The sequence below is a fragment of the Heterodontus francisci genome, chromosome 36, assembly GCF_036365525.1.
Source record: "Heterodontus francisci isolate sHetFra1 chromosome 36, sHetFra1.hap1, whole genome shotgun sequence".
NCBI lineage: Eukaryota > Metazoa > Chordata > Chondrichthyes > Heterodontiformes > Heterodontidae > Heterodontus > Heterodontus francisci.
In genome coordinates this window covers 28,390,150-28,409,828 of record NC_090406.1, presented here as the reverse complement: position 1 = coordinate 28,409,828, position 19,679 = coordinate 28,390,150, and the positions used below count along the sequence as shown (strand labels likewise).

General features: G+C 44.5%; 1 protein-coding gene across 1 annotated transcript in view; it reads right to left on the bottom strand.

Annotated features, from left to right (window-relative positions):
- The window catches only part of myo1f (myosin IF), a 154,988-nt gene that overhangs the window by 104,769 nt on the left and 30,540 nt on the right, over positions 1–19,679 (bottom strand). The window contains exon 2 of the mRNA XM_068016402.1: positions 14,142–14,279. Within this exon, the coding sequence (XP_067872503.1) occupies positions 14,142–14,279 (138 nt within the window). The remainder of the gene's footprint in view (positions 1–14,141; positions 14,280–19,679) is intronic.

Below are 19,679 nucleotides of genomic sequence, written 5' to 3'. Positions count from 1 at the left end.
CTCTTTCATTCAGTGTTACTCATTGATTTCACCAATCTCTGAGTTCTATTTCCTCTCAGAAATGTATAAGTCCCCTTTCTCTCAATCTGACAATGCTACCGGGATATTTTACTGAAAGATACAGTGGCTGGAATTTTATGTCGGGCTGAGGCCCCGCGCACCAGCAGAGTCCGCCTCCATCAGGCCTGGCAGCCATGCCGTAATTTTATATGGCCTAGGCCCTTAATTGGTCTTGGGTGGGACTTTTGCCCCTCTGAGGCAGGAAGTCCTGCCTACAAGATCTGACGGCCAATCAGTGGGCTGGCAGCTCTTCAGTCCCAGCAGTGAAACCAAGAGTAGTGGCCACTGCTGGGACTGCACCCAGCCAGGACGGGCAACATGGATGAGGCCCCGGAATACAGGTAAGTGCGTGGGGCCTCGCTGGGGACAATCAGCTGGGCCTCGGTGAGGCGAGCGGGGAGTGGTGCTCCAGGGGGGACAGCTTATGCCGTGGGTGGGGGGGGACCCTCCACTGGGCACAGGGTGCCCGATCAGGAGGACCCCCCACAGCCTGCAAGATGGCCGCCAGATTTTACTTGACGGCCCCTGAGCTACTGAACTGCCCGCCCACTGCTGGTAATATTCCAGCAGCAGTGGGAGGAGGCCCTTAAGTGGCAATTAATTGGCCTTGGGCAGGCGGGCCATTTGGCACCTCCCCCGCCGCTGGTAAAACTGCAGTGGGGTGGGAAGATGACGGAAATGGAACTTCAGGTCTCCCACTCAACTTTATGAACCCCCAACCCCGCCTCCATCCCGCTCCGGCAGGGGGCATAAAACTTCAGCCAGTGTTTCTGATTTTCTTGGATCCCATTAGAAACATCATGTAACCTGACTGTAGATGCAAATCCAATGATGGCTGATAACAGGAATATATCGAATATATAGAGCATAATAAATATAAATACACAATGCATTGACCAAACTGTATTAAAATACATTGCCTGGAGTTTCTGCTAGGGGTGCGATTGGCAAATTGAGCCCAAAATGCACCCAGCACCCTACACAAGTTTCACTGAGGTGAAATTGTGTCAGGATTTCGCATTAACACATTAACATAAGCCCAAATGTAAAATCTCTCATGAATCAACACAATCAAGCAGGGAAAGGTACAGCACAATAACAGGTGGAGGTGGATTGCCAGGAAATCAGACATTCTTCAACTTTTTAAAAACTAATTGATTGAGCAGCAGGGCAGACCTGTGACTGTAATTAACCACTGGATTAATGTTGCATTAATGTAACCAGGGATGCCTTTGCGTCCAGATTCTCAGGCACAATGTGATTATGCCCCCAAAACAGCACTTGTTGGAAACTTGCCATTCCGAACTGGGGGCGTGGCCAGTTTAGCAGGCAGGTACTGATTCATGCAAGGACTCTGTTGAACGAGCCTAAAAGATGGCATATACTTGGGCATAATGTAGTTATAGGCACAACTCACACTTAAAATTCTGCAATCTTTTGTGCTGTTTGATTTGATTCTGCCCAGTGCAGGAACAGAGGGACCTGGGGGTGCATGTGCATAGATCTTTAAAAGTGGCAGGACATATTGAGAGACTGGTTAGTGAAACATATGGGATCTTGGGCTTCATAAATAGAGGTATTGAGTACAAAAGCAGGGAAGTTATGCTGAACCTTTATAAGGCTCTGGTTAGGCCCCAACTGGAGTATTGCATCCAGTTCTGGTCACCACACTTCAGGAAAGATGTGAGGGTCCTTGACAGGGTGCAGAGGAGATTTACCAGAATGGATCCAGGGATGGGGGATTTTAGTTACAAGGTTATGTTGGGAAAGCTGGATTTGTTCTCCTTAGAACAAAGGAGGTTGAGGGGAGATTTAATTGAGGTGTACAAGATTATGATAGGCTTAGATAAGTTAGACAAGGGAAAACTGTTCCCATTAACGAATGGTACAGGGACTAGGGGACACAGATTGAAGGTTTTGGGCAAGAGATGCAAGGAGAAATGTGAGGAGAAACTTTTTTGACACAGCGGGTGGTAATGACCTGGAACCCGCTGCCCACGAGGGTGGTGGAAGTGAAGACAATCAATGACTTCGAGAGGAAGTTAGATTGCCACTTGAGGGAAATAAACTTGCAGGGCTACAGGGATTGAGCAGGGGAGTGGGACTGACTGGATAGATCTGTGTACAGCCGGCATGGACTCGATGGGCCTAATGGTCCCGTCCTGTGCTGTAAATGACTTTATGGGCTAGATTTTGTTCTCAGCCTGATGTCGGGTTTTGTGGTCTGGGGGGGCGGGGCAGGGGGCCGGAGAATCGGAGTGGCAGCGGCTGCCACAGAACCCAACGCTGGGACTGCTGGGCCGGATCTTCACGGTGGCGGGGAAGCTCCATGGTGGCCCCTTCGCCACGCTGTGATGGGACACTGGTTATATTACCAGATTATCCGCCGCAATCTTCCCATCCCTTCCCAATCTTCAGCACGACATTCGGCACTCACACGCCTTCGCTTTTCCATCCAGGAGAATCTGGTGCCACGAAAGAGGCGAAGGGGCCACCACTGTGTTCTGAGTATAGATGTTTTGGTGCAGGGGGGGCAGTGGAATGGGTCAACTTTACATTCTGAGTATAGATGGGGGGCGCGGGGAAGAGGTCAACTCTGCATTGTGTGTAAGGATGGGTGGGGGGGGTGCAAATGGAGAAACTCTGCAATATTTTGTGGCGTTGGCTGGGGAATGGGGTCAATTCTGCATTATTTAGTGTATGTGGGGGGCAAGGGGTCAACTCTGCATTATTTTGAACTGTTTGCAAGGCTGGCAGCCTTTTAAAAATGGTGCCAGTACTTGCTCCAGCACCAGGTGATGCCACGAACAGCATCGCCAATGCTGCTCCTGCCACGTGACTGGGGGCGGGGGGGGGGGGGTGGCCACCATCAATATGTTAAGTGGCTGCCCGCTGCGTAATCGCGGCGGCATGGCTCCCGTGTGGGGCGGCTGCCATTTTCTGCACCCGCCACCGCTCCTGTTGATGGTACAACAAAATCCAGCCCGTAACTCTATGAGATTAAGCCAATATCTTGGCAAAAATCATGTGGAAACTCAATTGAATGTGAGTTAATTGCTATCTTCTAATGGCGAAAAGATACAAAATCAACAACCTTCTCAGAAACCAAGCAATAAGAAGTCAGTTACTTAAATCCAATGCAGATGAGGAAATGAAAAAAAAATATATTGCAATACAAATGAGGGAAGTGGTGTGAGATTGCATCAATTCAAAAAAGGCCATGTCCAGTTTTCTGTACACTTTGAATCATGTGGCAGAATTGTCTTTTTACCTATTTTTCTCTTCCCCTCTTGAGGTAGTTTGACAAACATCATTAATAGTCCTCTGACAGCTCACCCTTGTGGTCACTTTTATACGTGTGAGCCTCTACATTGAGTGTTAACAAGCTATTCAACCATAAGAGGTGTTACACGGAGCTCATTGCTGTCCATGTCAAACATTTTCATGCATACTTTCCAGCAGGGATCACTGGCGAAGTGCTTATTTTTCTCCTTCCTAGGCTGGGAACACTGAGCCCCATTGTTGATGAATCAGATGAGATTAGCTAATTCAACACAGAACATGATTGAACCTGGGGGCATTCAATGTCTATACAGAGAAATACAGTCTCTGCAGTGCATTTCACCACCTGAATCTTCAGAGGTGATTTTATTGAATCAAATTATCAAAAGAATCTTGGAAAGTTTCTGAAAAAAATTTAAAGGAAGCTAAGACTTTTGAAGGATTAAAATCTACTCAGCAAAATGTCATTTACTAGCACTGCTGATAATGTACCAACTCAAGCCTTTACAATAGGGCCTGAATATCAGGCAATTTTCAATTTAGAATTTTCTCAAGGTGGGTCAATGATACAGAAATGTCATCTGTCTATCAAGGAGTTGATAATCACACTGGTTTAAAAATGTCATTGTTAAATGTTATACTGAAAATATAGAAATACATTTGTGAGAGAATGGTTAGCAGCACCGTGATGTAAGAGCATCACTCAATGCAATAAATTATTGCAAATCAACATCACTTGGAGTGAAATGATGCCTTCAAGATCTTGTTTGAACTAAGAACTCTGGTTATTGGAATGGTAGGAGGAAAATAAATGATAAGTGATAATTATATATAATAAGCCATGCTCTGATTACATATTGCTGTTCTTACTTAATTTGCAGTTTGGCCATTTTTGCTCAAGGTTACTTCTCGTTTCAGGCTTAGAATTTCCTGTAATTTGCAGAACTACATTTTCTTGACTCATGGTGGAACATCTGGATACTTCTAAAAAAACAGGAACATTCGGGCTTGGCAGGGGGTTTCTAAATACAAATAATCATTCAGTTTTAATGCAGCATATTGTTCATGGCGATCATTGTATAAACTATCAGAAGTATTACCTTTCCAGTTGGAGTATTTTAGCTATTTTTTAGAGATACAGCACTGAAACAGGCCCTTCGGCCCACCGTGTCTGTGCCGACCATCAACCACCCATATATACTAATCCTACACTAATCCCATATTCCTACCACATCCCCACCTGTCCCTATATTTCCATACCACCTACCTATGCTAGGGGCAATTTATAATGGCCAACTTACCTACCAACCTGCAAGTACTTTGGCTTGTGGGAGGAAACCGGAGCACCCGGAGAAAACCCACGCAGACACAGGGAGAACTTGCAAACTCCACACAGGCAGTACCCGGAATCGAACCCGGGTCCCTGGAGCTGTGAAGCTGCGGTGCTAACCACTGCGCCACTGTGACTTTTATAGATTCTTATATTTCACAGCAATGGTACCAAAATAAGTGGATAATTTTACAGTGTTACTGATCAAACCTTAGAAAAAAATAAAGCTGTCTTTGAACTATGATTCATAGCCTATGAGTAGATAAACTATGAATTAATCCCAAAATGTCTTATTATTTGACCATTAAGCTTTGACAGCTTCTTGGTGAATATTCTATTGTGTCACTGTGAAAACTCACAAGAGCAACATGAGGAAAAACTTTTTCAGGTAATGAATGGTTAGGATTTGGAATGATAGGATGGTGGATGAAGATTCAGTATGAAGGCCAGCATTTATTGCCCATCCCTAATTGCCCTTGAGAAGTTGGTGGTGAGCCACCTTCGTGAATACAATTGAGTGGCCTGGTAGGCCATTTCAGAGGGCAGTTAAGAGTCAGCCACATTGCTGTGGGTCTGGAGTCACATATAGGCCGGACCAGATAAGGATGGCAGATTTTCTTCCCTAAAGGACATTAGTGAACCATTAGGTTTTTATAACAATCTGGTAGTTTCATGGTCACCATTACTGATACTAGCTTTTTATTTAATTAATTTAATTTAAATTTCCCAGCTGCGATGGTGGGACTTGAACTCATGTCTCTGGAGCATTAATCCAGTGCAATAACATTACCACTATTGCTTTTCGAAAGAGCAAGTGCAGCCTCAATGAATCGAATGACATCTTTCTGTGTTGTACTATTCTATGATTTGATGACACTCTGAAGATTAATTACCTGTGTAAAGTATTGGAGGGCAACCACTACCATAAGAATATAAGAAATAGGAGCAGGAGTAGACCATACAGCTCCAAAGCTTGCTCTGTAATTCAATAGGGTCATGGCATTATATGAAAGCACAACTTTCCCGCCCGATCACCATATTCCTTGATTCCCTTAGGGTCCAATAATCTATTGATTTCAGCCTTGAATATACTCAAGGACTGAGCTTTCGCAGCCATCTGGGGAAGAGAATTCCATAGATTCACAACCCTCTGAGTGAAAAAATGTTGCCTCATCTCAGTCTTAAATGGTCAGCTCCTTCTCCTGAGACTATGACCCCTAGTTCGAGACTCCTCAGTCAGGGGAAATAGCCTCTCAGCATCTATTATGTGGAGCCCTCTCATTGGAGTCTTTTTGTTTCAATGAGATCACCTTTCATTCTTCTAACCTCTAGAGATTATAGGCCCATTCTGCTCAGTCTCTCTTCACAGGACAACCCTTTCATCCCAGGAATCAATCCAGTAAATCTTTGTTGTATGCTCTCTAAGGCAAATATATTCTTCCTTAGGTACAGAGACTAAGACTGGACACAGGACGCCAGGTGTGGTCTCACCAAAACCCTGTACATTTGTAGCAAGACTTCCTTTCTCTTATACTCCAACCCCCTTGCAATAAAGGTCAACATATCATTTATCTTCCTAATTGTTTACTGTTCCTGCATCTTAACATTCTGTGTTTCGTGGATACACAAATCCCTCTGAACACCAACGTTTAATAGTTTCTTACTGTTTACAATATATTCTGGTTTTCAATTCTTCTTCCCAAAGTGAATAACCTCAAATTTTCCCACCTTATATTCCACCTGAGACCTTCTTGGGGAGTCTAGGACTGGGGGCTTGGCCAAAAAATTAGAACCAGACTTTTCAGGAGAGAAATTAGGAAAGATTTCTTCATGCAAAGGTGGTAGAAGTTTGGAACTCTCTTCCACAAATGCGGCTTTTGATTTGATTTAGAGATACAGCACTGAAACAGGCCCTTCGGCCCACCGAGTCTGTGCCGACCATTAACCACCCATTTATATTAATCCTACACTAATCCCATGTTCCTACCACATCCTCACCTGTCTCTATATTTCTCTACCACCTACCTATACTAGGGGCAATTGATAATGGCCAATTTACCTATCAACCTGCAAGTCTTTTGGCTGTGGGAGGAAACCGGAGCACCCGGAGGAAACCCACGCAGACACAGGAAGAACTTGCAAACTCCACACAGGCAGTACCCAGAATTGAACCTGGGTCGCTGGAGCTGTGAGGATGCGGTGCTAACCACTGCGCCACTGTGCCTTCTGAGCGGGAAACCTGTCGGTGACAGCACAGGCATGCCGTGGATCTCCACAGTTAAAACTCCACAGTGGCAAGCGAACCCTGACTTCTGAGTGTCCCATACTCTACGGGGTCCCCCATGCTCCCAGCAGGTCAAGAAAATTAAAATACCCACTTTGTATCCTCCTCACAGCTTACTTTCATGCTTAGCTGTGTATTGTCAAAAAACTTGAATACATTGCACTTTGTCCCTTCGCCTAAGTTATTAATGTAGATTGTAAACAGCTGATGCCCAGCACTGAACTTGGTGGTCTCCACTAGTAACCTAAATCACAGAACTTTGCCATAGTTATCGTCTTCAGAAGAGAACAGGTTGTATGATCGACAGTGCGATTAAGCAGCACTTGCTTAGCAATAACCTGCTCAGTGACACTCAGTTTGGGTTCCACCAGGGCCACTCAGTTTCTGACATCATTACAGCCTTGGTTCAAACATGAACAAAATAGCTGAACTCAAGAGGTGAGGTGAGAGTGACTGTCCTTGACATCAAGGCAGCATTTGACCGAGTATGGCATCAAGGAGCCCTAGCAAAACTGAGGTCAATGGGAATCAGGGGGAAAACCCTCCGCTGGCTGGAGTCATACCTAGCACAAAGGAAGATGGTTGTGGTTGTTGGAGGTCAATCATCTCAGCTCCAGGACATCACTCCTGGAGTTCCTCAGGGTAGTGTCCAAGGTCCAACCATCTTCAGCTGCTACATCAATGACCTTCCTTCATCAGTGGCGCAGTGGTTAGCACCGCAGCCTCACAGCTCCAGTGACCCGGGTTCGATTCTGCGTACTGCCTGTGCGGAGTTTGCAAGTTCTCCCTGTGACTGTGTGGATTTTCACTGGGTGCTCCAGTTTCCTCCCACAGCCAAAGACTTGCAGGTTGATAGGTAAATTGGCCATTATAAATTGCCCCTAGTATTGGTAGGGGAATTGAAGGTGGGAATGTGAGAGGGTAATGGGATTAATGTAGGATTAGTATAAATGGGTGGTTGATGGTCGGCACAGACTCGGTGGGCCGAAGGGCCTGTTTCAGTGCTGTATCTCTAAATAAATAAATAAATAATAAGGTCAGAAGTGGTGATGTTCGCTGATGATTGCACAATGTTCAGCATCATTCGCGACTCCTCCGATACTGAAGCAGTCCGTGTAGAAATGCAGCAAGACCTGGACAATATCTAGGCTTGGGCTGATAAGTAGCAAGTAACATTCGCGCCACACAAGTGCCAGGCAATAATCATCTCCAACAAGAGAGAATCGAACCATCTCCCCATGACATTCAATGGCATTACCATCGCTGAATCCCGCACTATCAACATCCTAGGGGTTCCCATTGACCAGAAACTGAACTGGAGTAGCCATATATATACTGTGGCAACAAGAGCAGGTCACAGGCTAGGAATCCTGAGGCGAGTAACTCACTTCCTAACTCCCCAAAGCCTGTCCACCATCTACAAGGCACAAGTCAGGAGTGTGATGGAATACTCTCCACTTGCCTGGATGGACGCAGCTCCAACAACACTCAAGAAGCTCGACACCATCCAGGACAAAGAAGCCCGCTGGATTGGCACCCCATCAACAAACATTCACTCCCTCCACCACCGACGCACAGTGGCAGCAGTGTGTACCATCTACAAGATGCACTGCAGCAATGCACTAAGGCTCCTTAGACAGCACCTTCCAAACCCACCACCCCCACCAACTAGGAGGACAAGGGCAGCAAATGCATGGGAACACCACCACTTGCAAGTTCCCCTCCAAGTCACACACCACACTTGGAACTATGTCGCTGTTCCTTCACTGTCACTGGGTCAAAATTCTGGAACTCCCTTCCTAACAGCACTGTGGGTATACCTACCCCACATGGACTGCAGCGGTTCAAGAAGGCAGCTCACCACCACCTTCTCAAGGGCAATTAGGGATGGGCAATAAATGCTGGCCTGGCCAGCGACGTCCACATCCCATGAATGAATTTAAAAAAAGCACAGGGTGGGAACAAAGAAGAATAAGAAAATCTGAAATGTGAAATGCAGCATTGAAGCTTATCCTTATGGGATCTTCCTCCTTGCAGCAACTCCAATTCTTGCATCTTTTCTAGATTCACAGACTACTCCAAAGATTTATCTCAATTTAAAGAAGTTTCTCTTGATATCTACCGTAAATTTACTTTTCATCAATTTTCATTTCTATCATCTGGTATTACTTTCCTGGCTTATTTCAAAGCAGTCGTTTGGAATATTTTCCTTTAGATCATTTTGTCTCGATGGTTGTTTCAAACCTTCTTTCTAGACTGTATAATTTAAACTTAAGCTCTAATTTTACAAGTCTGGCACCAGCAGCTGGGAGAGCATGATTTATGACATTTCCCAAGTCAAGCCCCTCCCATTTATTGGCCTATGCTTCTTGAGCATGGGAAGTACATCAGACCTAGAGGCTGGATGGCTCCATTGGATTGATTTTCCACTGGGTGCACAGTGACAATATGACTGGAGGTCCCAAGTGCATTTCACTTTGTGGAAAAAGTCATTTTCTGATTTTCTCTCCTTTGAAGAATTATATAGCACTTCCAGTGCTGATTGGGCATATGCTGAGTATATAGAGGTCTGCAAAGTTGTGTGGTGGGGGGGGTGGGGGGGGGGGGAGGGGGAGGGGGAATATCTAGTGACAAGAAGGAGCTTGCATTACTATAGCTCCTTTCATGATCTAAAGCTGTTCGAAAGTGTTTTGCAGCCAATTAAGTACTTTCCAGTGTAGTCACCGTTGTAATGTAGGAAATGCAGCAGTCAGTTGTTGCACAGCAAGATCCCATAAACAGCAGTGATAATGATCAGATAATTTGTTTTAGTGATGTTGGTTGAGGGATAAATATAGGCCAAAACAGCCGGGAGAATTTCCCTACTCTTCTTTGAATTGTGTCATGGGATCTTTTATATACATCTGAGAGGTCAGACGGGCCCTCGGTTTAATGTCCCATCTGAAATACGGATGTGGCAACGTTAAAGCTGCCATGCCTTAAAGTGGCACACACATTTCATGTGGTGTTAAATTTCACTGTTGGCTAATTATTTTTGCCTTCGAGTTTTGGAAGATATGACAGGATGCTACAAAAACCTTGAAAAGAGGGAGGGTAGCTTCATTTTCAGAAGTGCTATGGAGTTTATGCCCAAGGAAGTGAGGCAAAGGGAGAGTTGGCTTAAAAAAATGGGACTGCTGACTGGTGTAGAACAAATGTGTAGAGGGAGCTTCCAGGGTACCTAATATCCTGCATGATGCAGTTCTGTTGGTAAAAACAACCCGGACGTTAACAGAATGGATGCCTTTCCTATTCATAAATGCGATTGCATTGGTGTAAGGACTCTATATAATCCATCACTGAGGTCCTGCCCTTCTGGGAAGCAAGCCATCTGCAAAGTGAAGTGCCCTCTCTTGCTCATGATGTTGGTTGTTCTCAGCAAAAGTGATTAACTGCTGAGCTCTGGTAAATAATGTACCACTGATCTGATATATGGTTGACCTAACAGAGGGAGTTTAAAAGAAGCCAGTGGCACAGAAGCTCAGGTAAGTAATGACTTTCATCACCACAGGAGGAGGTGTCCCAGTCATGAATGAGGTTGGACGTATGACTGCAGGAAATGACAGTTCCGAAAATGTCTCCCTGCTGAAATGCGAGTGGAGAAGACATCTCTGAAATGCACAAATAACTGTAACATTGTTTGTGCACCCGCCTCTTTGGATTACTTAGCCGTCTTCCAAGCGCACACAACTGCCTCACATCATGACTGTAGAACTCCCCATTCTCCAGCTCCCTAGCCCATAATTCTCAGGTTCCTACTCCACTGTCGGAAGTGTGCAGGGAAAAGACTGCTCCCTGCTATCAGAGAACATTGATCCTATCCATTTTGTGGGTATTATGTCATTTAAGTAAGTATTCTTTCTTTTGGGCCTCCTTATCTCGAGAGACAATGGATACGCACCTGGAGGTGGTCAGTGGTTTGTGAAGCAGCGCCTGGAGTGGCTATAAAGGCCAATTCTAGAGTGACAGGCCCTTCCACAGGTGCTGCAGAGAAATTTGTTTGTCGGGGCTGTTGCACAGTTGGCTCTCCCCTTGCGCCTCTGTCTTTTTTCCTGCCAACTGCTTCGACTCGCCACATTTTAGTATGTGGGTGACCTATGCCCATACAGGACATCAAAGGCGCACATTTTATTCTGTGACAGTAGTCACAAAGACTACAAAAGGTGTATTATGAAACAGAAGTATCCACAAAAGTCAAAAATATAGAGGGAAATAAAAGTTTGCAAGAAGTTCAAAACACAATTACAGAAAAACAGAAGACATTCTCAAAGCCAAAAAACTAGGGGCTGAAATTTGTCAGCCCACTGGGCTGGGAGACGGGAAGCCTGGCAATACGGCAGGGGAAGGTGTTAGGAGGGAAGCCCGACGTCTTCCGAGCACAATGGCATATTGCTGGCGACGGGAAATGTGGCTGGTGGCCAGTTGAGCAACTTAAGTGCCCAATTAAGGGCCACATCCCAGGGGGTTTGGGGGGGGGGGTGCCCTCCTTAAAGCGGCCTCTTAATTGGCCACCAGTGACAATATGCTGCTCCGGGGTCGTCTCCCACTTTCAAACTGGGTGGCAGAACTTCCATAAGTGGAAAAGTTCAGTCCTAAGCTTCAACACTAAATAAAACAGCAGTAACCTTGCCAGAGGAGGCTTATTATATGGCCATTTTGTATGGGGAAAATGCATGCTAGGAGCGTGGACCTATTTCCCCAAATATACCATATAAAATTGATTTATACATCCCTGTAACGCAGCCTTATTCATCTCCCCAAAATATGTACAGTATCAGTAGCTGAATTTTATCAACGCGCTGTGGTCCACAGCGATCCGCTGTGACGTTGTTGGCCTTCCGACACGCAAGTGCTGCCGCCGAGCCCCCGCGATATCACACACGGGTGCTCATATAAATGGAGGGGGCGGAGCATCCGTCCTGATGACATAGAGGGGCCGGCTGGCGTGTCCCCATCTGGCGCCACTGCGCAGGCACTGGCGCCATGTTTAAAGGGCTTCGATGCCCTTAGATGAAATTTTAATATTTAAAGGGGAATTCATTTACACCTCATTTTAAAATTTTCTTGAAACCTGGAGGCCCTTTCAACCCACTCCCAATATCTATTTTAGGGCCACCGACCCGGAATAAACTTTATTGACATCGCGAACTGCATCCCCCCCCCCACCCCACCCTCCTCACTTTTGTCCTTCAACCCCTTCCCACCATCCCCACAGCCAATAAAAAATGTTTTCCCTGCTCCCCAGCAACCCCCCCCCCCTGATAATTTTAGTCCTCCCCTTCGGAACTCCGTATGGCATTCTGAAGGCGCGCGAGTTGCGATCGGTGGCCATAAAATCGGCATGGGACGGCTGGCGGCGGCAGGTAAATTCATTTGCATGTTAATTTTTGAATTTTCCATATTTTAATGAAGGTCCCACTGCCAAGCGGTGGGGTGACCGCACCAAGGCCTCGCCGCCGCCACGACGGTCCGCCGAGGCCTTCTCGGCGTCGTGGCGGGTCGCTCCCGCTAGCATTTTACGAGCCTCCCCGCCACGACCTACAGCATTGAGGGGCTGGTAAAATTCAGCACTAAGAAACTGAACACGTAGGAATTGTATGCATGAGATCTGGGACTTAATTTGCCAACACGCACCCACAATCACTGATACAGAATCATTAAAATTCTTGTAAGGGGTAAAGTAATTTTGCCTGTTGTGCCCATGTTGGTGCTAGCTCTCCCACCAAATCTAACCATTATAATCCTTTCCCCATTCTTTTAAACATTCCTCAATACTGATCCCCTTTATGCTTGGGATTGATCTTGTTGATTATCTGCACACTTTCTCCAACATATCAATATAATATTTGTCCCTTGCGGTTTGATCAGTGTATCGTGCTTTAACATAACTTCTATTCTACTCTTCCGGTTACACATCTTCACATTCTTTGGAATCTTTTGAAGAAGAGCAAGGGAGTTATCCCCAGTGTTCTGGCCACTATTTATCCCTCAATCAACAGCATGAACATTATCTGGTCATTATCACGTTGCTGTTTGTGGGAGGTTGCTGTGTGCAGACTGGCTGCAATGTTTCCCGCATTACAATAGTGACTACACTTCAAAAAAGTACTTCATTTGCTGTAACGTGTTTTGAGATATGCGTTGGTCAGAAAAGGCGCTATCTAAGTGCAAGTCTTTCTTTTTTCATAGAATATTACAGAGCAGAAAGAAGCCATTCAGGCCAGCATGCCTGTGCCAGCTCTTTGAAAGAGCTATCCAGTTAATCTCACTCCCCTGTTCCGTCCTCTAGCCCTGCAAATTTTTCCCCTTTTAAGTATTTATCTAATTCCCTTTTGAAAGTTATTACTGAATCTGTTTCCACCACTCTTTCAGGCAGTGAATTCCATCATAACAACTCGCTGCGTAAAAGTGTTTTTCCTCACATTGACTGGAATTTTATGCTTCTCCCCCACCCCTGTGGAGCGGGCGCGGGGGCATTAAATCGAGTGCGAGGCGGGGGGAGGGGGCGCCGTTCCTGTCGCCTACCCGCCCCCACTGCCATTTTACCTGCACCTTACGTTGTTACATTTCCTTTGTCAATTGTCTGCCCAATGACAATCTCAGATTTTTAGACCAGTTCATAGTTGGATTTGATATTCCATTCATTTAGTTAGATGAGAAACAGAAGCTGTATGAACCTTGATTTCAGAAAGATTCTGCTCGAAACCTGCTTCAAATGTAAAATACACCTTTACTAAGACTTCCTGGTTGCTATTTTTTAAACCAATTCCATGCTTTACAGTGTATTTTTGTGACCTTTAATCACAATACTACTGACATTTAAAATGAGCAAAACTATAAAATATCTTCTGATGTTATCATTTAAATGCTTAATATGCTCATTCCAAATTGCTCTCAGCACTATTTTAACAGAGGAGTTAAAATGAGTAGCTCTTGTACTGCATTTAAAACATTACCATTCAAGGTGCATTTTCTTGCCCTGCTCTTACTTCCAAAATATATACTTTACAATTTTCTACATTGAACTGTTTCCGCCACCTACGTTCCCCATCTGCAGTTTTTTTTACAAGCCTCGACACAGTTGTACACAATTGTCAACAGTTTTTAAACTAAAAGTTCAGTGTTTTACTGAATTAAAAAGGATACAAAAATGTAATCATCCAAGTAACGTTTCTTAAGATTTTCCACGATCGCCTCCTCTGTGATTTTAGAGAGAAGAACCATGTCATCCACTCCACTCTGTTTGACATTGTGGCTCTGCCAGTGGTATCTCTCCTTACTCCCCTGTGTAAAAGAGTAAGTATGAATGTTTAAATGTTGCCATGATGGTATCTTAACATTTAAAAGTATGAAAATTATATACATAGGCTTTATTTTACATGTACATTTAAAGCAGTTACACACATATATTTATATACTTTCAACAATTGTATAACATACAACAGAAAAGAGACTTCAAACTTCTACATTTTCATAATTTATTCTTTTCCTTTTCAGCTATACACTTGGGAAATCAACAATAGAATATTTCAAAAACTCCATTTCACCTTCAGCCATTTGGAGTTGGGGTGGAGTTTTGTTGCACATATCTTTAACAAAATGTTAGTGATGGCTCAGCAGTGCTTGTACTGTGATTTTGATTCCTGGGGCAGAATTTTCCCAGCCACATGGAGGCAGCTTTCCAGGCGGTGGTGGGTGGGGGTCAAGGGCCAGGAAATTTAGAAAAAAATGCGTAAGGCTGGCTCCCCGCTTCTCGCACATCTTCTGGAGGCAGGAGCATGGCGGGAACAGCCACTCGCCCGGCAGCAGCGGGTGGATAGTTTTTAAAATTTGTTCTTGGGATGTGGGCATCACTGGCAAAGCCAGCATTTATTGCCTATCCCTAATTGTCCTTGAGAAGGTTAGTTTAAGAAAGCTAAGGCAATTATTGATGTAATTAGCAGGCATTTTTTGAGCGGCCTGCAATTTTGCCAAAGGTGCAATGACCTTCCTTCAATCATAAGCTCAGAAGTGGGGATGTTCGCTGATGATTGCACAATGCTCAGCATCATTCATGACTCCTCATATACTGAAGCAGTCTGTGCAGAAGTGTAGCAAGACCTGAACAATACCCAGGGCTGATAAGTGGCAAGTAACATTGGTGCCACACAAGTGCCAGGCAATGTCCATCTCCAACAAGAGAGAATCTAACCATCTCCCTTGACATTCAATGGCATTACCATCGCTGAATCCCCCACTATCAACATCCTGGGGGGTTACCATTGACCAGAAACTGAGCTGAAGTAGCCACATAAATACTGTGGTTACAAGAGCAGGTCAAAGGCTAGGAATCCTGCAGCGAGTAACTCACCTCCTGACTCACCAAAGCCTGTCCACCATCTACAAGGCACAAGTCAGGAGTGTGGTGGAATACTCTCTACTTGCCTGGATGGGTACAGCTCCAACAACACTCAAGAAGCTTGACACCATCCAGGACAAAGAAGTCCGCTGGATTGGCACCCCATCAACAAACATTCACTCCCTCCAACACCGACGTACAGTGGCAGCAGTGTGTACCATCTACAAGATACACTGCAGCAATGCACCAAGGCTCCTTAGACAGCACCTTCCAAACCCATGACCTCTACCACCTAGAAGGACAAGGGCAGCAGATGCATGGGAACACCACCACTTGCAAGTTCCCTTCCAAGCCACACACCATCCTGACTTGGAACTATGTCGCCGTTCCTTCACTGTCACTGGGTCAAAATCCTGGAACTCCCTTCCTAACAGCACTGTGGGTGTACCTACCTCACATGGACTGCAGCGGTTCAAGAAGGTGGCTCACCACCACCTTCTCAAGGGCAATTAGGGATGGGCAATAAATTCTGTCCTAGCCAGCGATGGCCACATCCCATGAATGAAAAAAAAACTCGCCCCGTTTGCAGCAAACCTACTCACAGGATGTCGGAGCAGAGCGGGAGATCAGAGCACCATAGGATGTGAAGTAAGTTTTAATTTTGAAGGACCAAACAAGCAGTCCTCAGGCCATCCATCTGCAGTGGCTTACAAATGGAAGTGCCTCACCTGCAACCAGATTCGCCGGATGGCGCTGGGTGGGAGGGTTTGGCTGCCAGTCAGATAATCATTATCACATCTCCATCTTGTGCTGCCACCTCCTGTTCCACTCAGATCAGCTACACACAGCCCACACAGTGGACTGCTGGTTAGCCTTCGCTTCAGGCGCTCTGATTGACGCTCTCTAACCCCCACAGCCTGCCTGCCGTCCCCAATTCAACAGCACACAAGGAGGTGGTCTACTAATTGTCCGCCTCCAATAAAATTAGGCCAGCGGGCGCACTATGGAAACATTTCGGGGTGGGGACCAAGAATTGGCCCCGATTTCGGGTTCTTGATGCTTGTGGCCTATTTCAGCCCTGGGTCTTACACTGAGACGATGGCATGACTCTTTGGATTGATCATGACTATTTAATACCTTACGATCTAGATTCTGCCAATTCCACTCTGAAGCAGCCACCGCATGGACCTATGCGAACAGCATCATTAAATCCTTTATCACCTAGTCTACACACAGCAATGTAATTGAGATTAGGAACTCCCCTTGCATTAAACTGAAACTTCCCCCAGCAGCTAGCGTGCACTTATAGAGCATCTTATCATGTTATTGCAACTCTGAAAGCAGTCTTCATTGAATCATGGTAAATAAATGAAGACAGCAGAAGAAGGGATAATGAAGAGTGATACAGGTAGAAAAGATAGAGGAGCTAGATGTTATAATAACTGTCAGACAGCATTCAAAATACTTACAATGATATACAATGCACACTTACACGCTGTAAGAATATAACTACATGCGAAAATAATGATAAAATAAACATATGGGTCAAGGGTTGGTTAAAATTGATGTCTCAGTTTTATATCTGAATGCTTCGTAGGAATAAATTGGGAATCCTGAAGGTTTGTGTTAAACAATGAGGCAATGATATAATAGGCATCACAGAGAACTGGTTCAACAGTGACACAAGGTTGAGTAAATATACAGGGATATTGAACATTTTGCAGGGATAGAAAGGGCAATATGGATGGAGATATAGCTTTTTATGTGAAAAATACTTTATCATAATGAACTGTACATAACTGATCCAGAGTGGATGAGTTGGAGTCCTGTAAATAGGGATAAGAGATGTATTTTCTCTAGAGCACCAGTTAAGGAGAAAGACTGGACCTAGAACTTTTGGAATCAAATAAGGGTGGCATACACAATGCAGTTGTTATGGATAATTTTAATTTAAAGTGTCAGGCAAGCCCCCACCTGCCAAGAATGAGGAAAATTAATTTCACCACATGAACATTGATTTTAAACTGCTGATGGTGAAGAAAGAACTTGCTTTAAAAATCAATTGGAGACTTTGGCTGGAGAGATACATTGGCATATCAACAGACAAGTACTTTAAAAGACAAAGGAGCTATTCCCTGCTCCAATTTTAACCTACAATGAACTTTTGATTACCAGCCATTGAAGCATTCCAAAAGTTAACTACTAATATGGCCGAATACACAAACAGATGTAGTCGGGCCAGTTTGGTCATAAGACTGACTGACTGTTATAGTTTTTTGAATTTGAGCTTCCAACAGAATTTTGAAATCAGAAAGCACTGTTCTCCTGGATTGAGAAAACATCTCTCTCCTGTCTGCTCTCATCTCGCTCTCACCAGCTTTGGAAACCATTGAAGACATATGCACCTCAAGAGAGAAAAGTCTCCTACAGTGAACAAGGCTTAAGAATAATACTGGGCCCCAACAAAAAGTAAGAGCTATCTACAATCGAGGACCCTACGGCGAGCTGGAAACACAGAAACAGAAACAAGAAACCCCCTTTAGAGATTGCCTCAAACTTCTCCATTTTATTTTTCTTCTGCTCTTTTCTGTCCCTATTTGCATGCATGTATTGTTGTGTGCATGCTAGCATGGGTGCGTCATATATCTGTAGACGTTAACCGTATTAGAGTTTAAGTTTAAGCTTAAGCTTAAGCTTTGATAAATTTCACTTTTCTTCTTTAAACCTAAAGGAAACCTGCTGTGCACATTTCTTTGTCTTATAATTGGAAAGCTGTGAACAAGGATTCACAAAGAGTGCGCTCAAAACACACCGTGTTTAAAATTAAACCCTGTTACAATCAGACCAGCTGAAGACAGTAAAAGACCCTAGACACCTTTCTCACCTGGTCATAACAAGAGGGAAAGATTGGAAAATCTACAAAAGTAAGAAAGACTTGCATTTATATAATGCTTTGCATGACCTTACAATGTCCCCAAACACTTCCAGTCAATGAAGTACTCTTGAAGTGTTGTGATATAGGAATGCGACAGTTAACTTATGCATAGCAAGGTCCCACAAACAGCAATATATAATAACCAGTTAATCTGTTTTAGCGATGTTTGTTGAGGGATAAATATTGGCAAGCTCAGAAAGACTGTAATGAGTGAAGCATGATTCTGGGCACAAATATTGAATTGACATATGGGACAATTAGCCTAGAAGCAACGTGAGCAGGCTCAGTTCAGGGAATGTCTTGGCAACAATGATTATAACATGGTTGAAGTTAGATTTATAATGGAAAAGAGAACGAATACAATAGAAACATTCAACTTTACGAAGGAAGATTTTGAGAAGGTGAGTAAATTAATAGCAATATTAGAAGGGAAAAAATATGGAAGGAAATTGGATCATGTTTAGAAGTACTGCACACAGAATACAGAACAGATACAGGGGAAGAAGGGTAACCAAGGGAAAAGACTGATCTGGGCAATTATGCAAGTAACGCAGGGAATAAGGCCGAAACAGAAAATTGCCAGGAATTTTCATATGGATTGTTTCAATTTTCCACCATAATTTCAACAGGAGATTACTGGAAACCACTGGAATATTCAAGACCATTGTTCCTTAAGAATAAGGATGGGGATTCCATCCTGCCACTCCAACACCATTCTGCAGGCTCCACCCACTCTGCACCTCTTGCATCAAAATGTGGAACATAATAGAACCCCCCCCCCCCCTCCCCAAGGTGTAGCAAGAAACTTCCATACATTTGGCCCAGCAATGGCCACAAACTCAACATTGCAATTCTAGACAATTTTCTGCCTGTCCCTTTAAATGGTTCTGTTGTTGAGACAGTGGGCTCGATTCCAATTCTGTGTAAGTGAATGGGTTTTGAGTGAATTAAAATCTGGTCCAGTGACCCATAAATTTGGGGGGGGGGGGGTTCATAGGGTTCATTCCCTGTGCCTTAATGGTGATACCCTATGATTCCCTAGATATTTAGCCTCAGGCCCGATCATCATGGAGCGGGCATGTGATTTGTGCCCGTCGGTGGAATGGAAGGTTGGGCCGCTGCTAGCATCGCAGGTAAAGGATGCATATTTTGTGTTCTTTCCCAATATGGTGGGCACCGCACTGCCAACTGGAAATGTGCACTTGCTTCCTTCGCACCATGTTGGGGCCTTAATAGTCCAGTTTTGCTGACCAATTTCTAGGCCAAAGGCAGCCTCAGTGTTTAGTTTATATCCAAACAGCCGGCAATTGATTAATGAAACAAGAGGAAATCTGTTGCAAACGTGTCATTTGACGTACATTCCAATCTAATTTAAATAATAACCCCTCTTTTGAGAATACCGCAGTACATC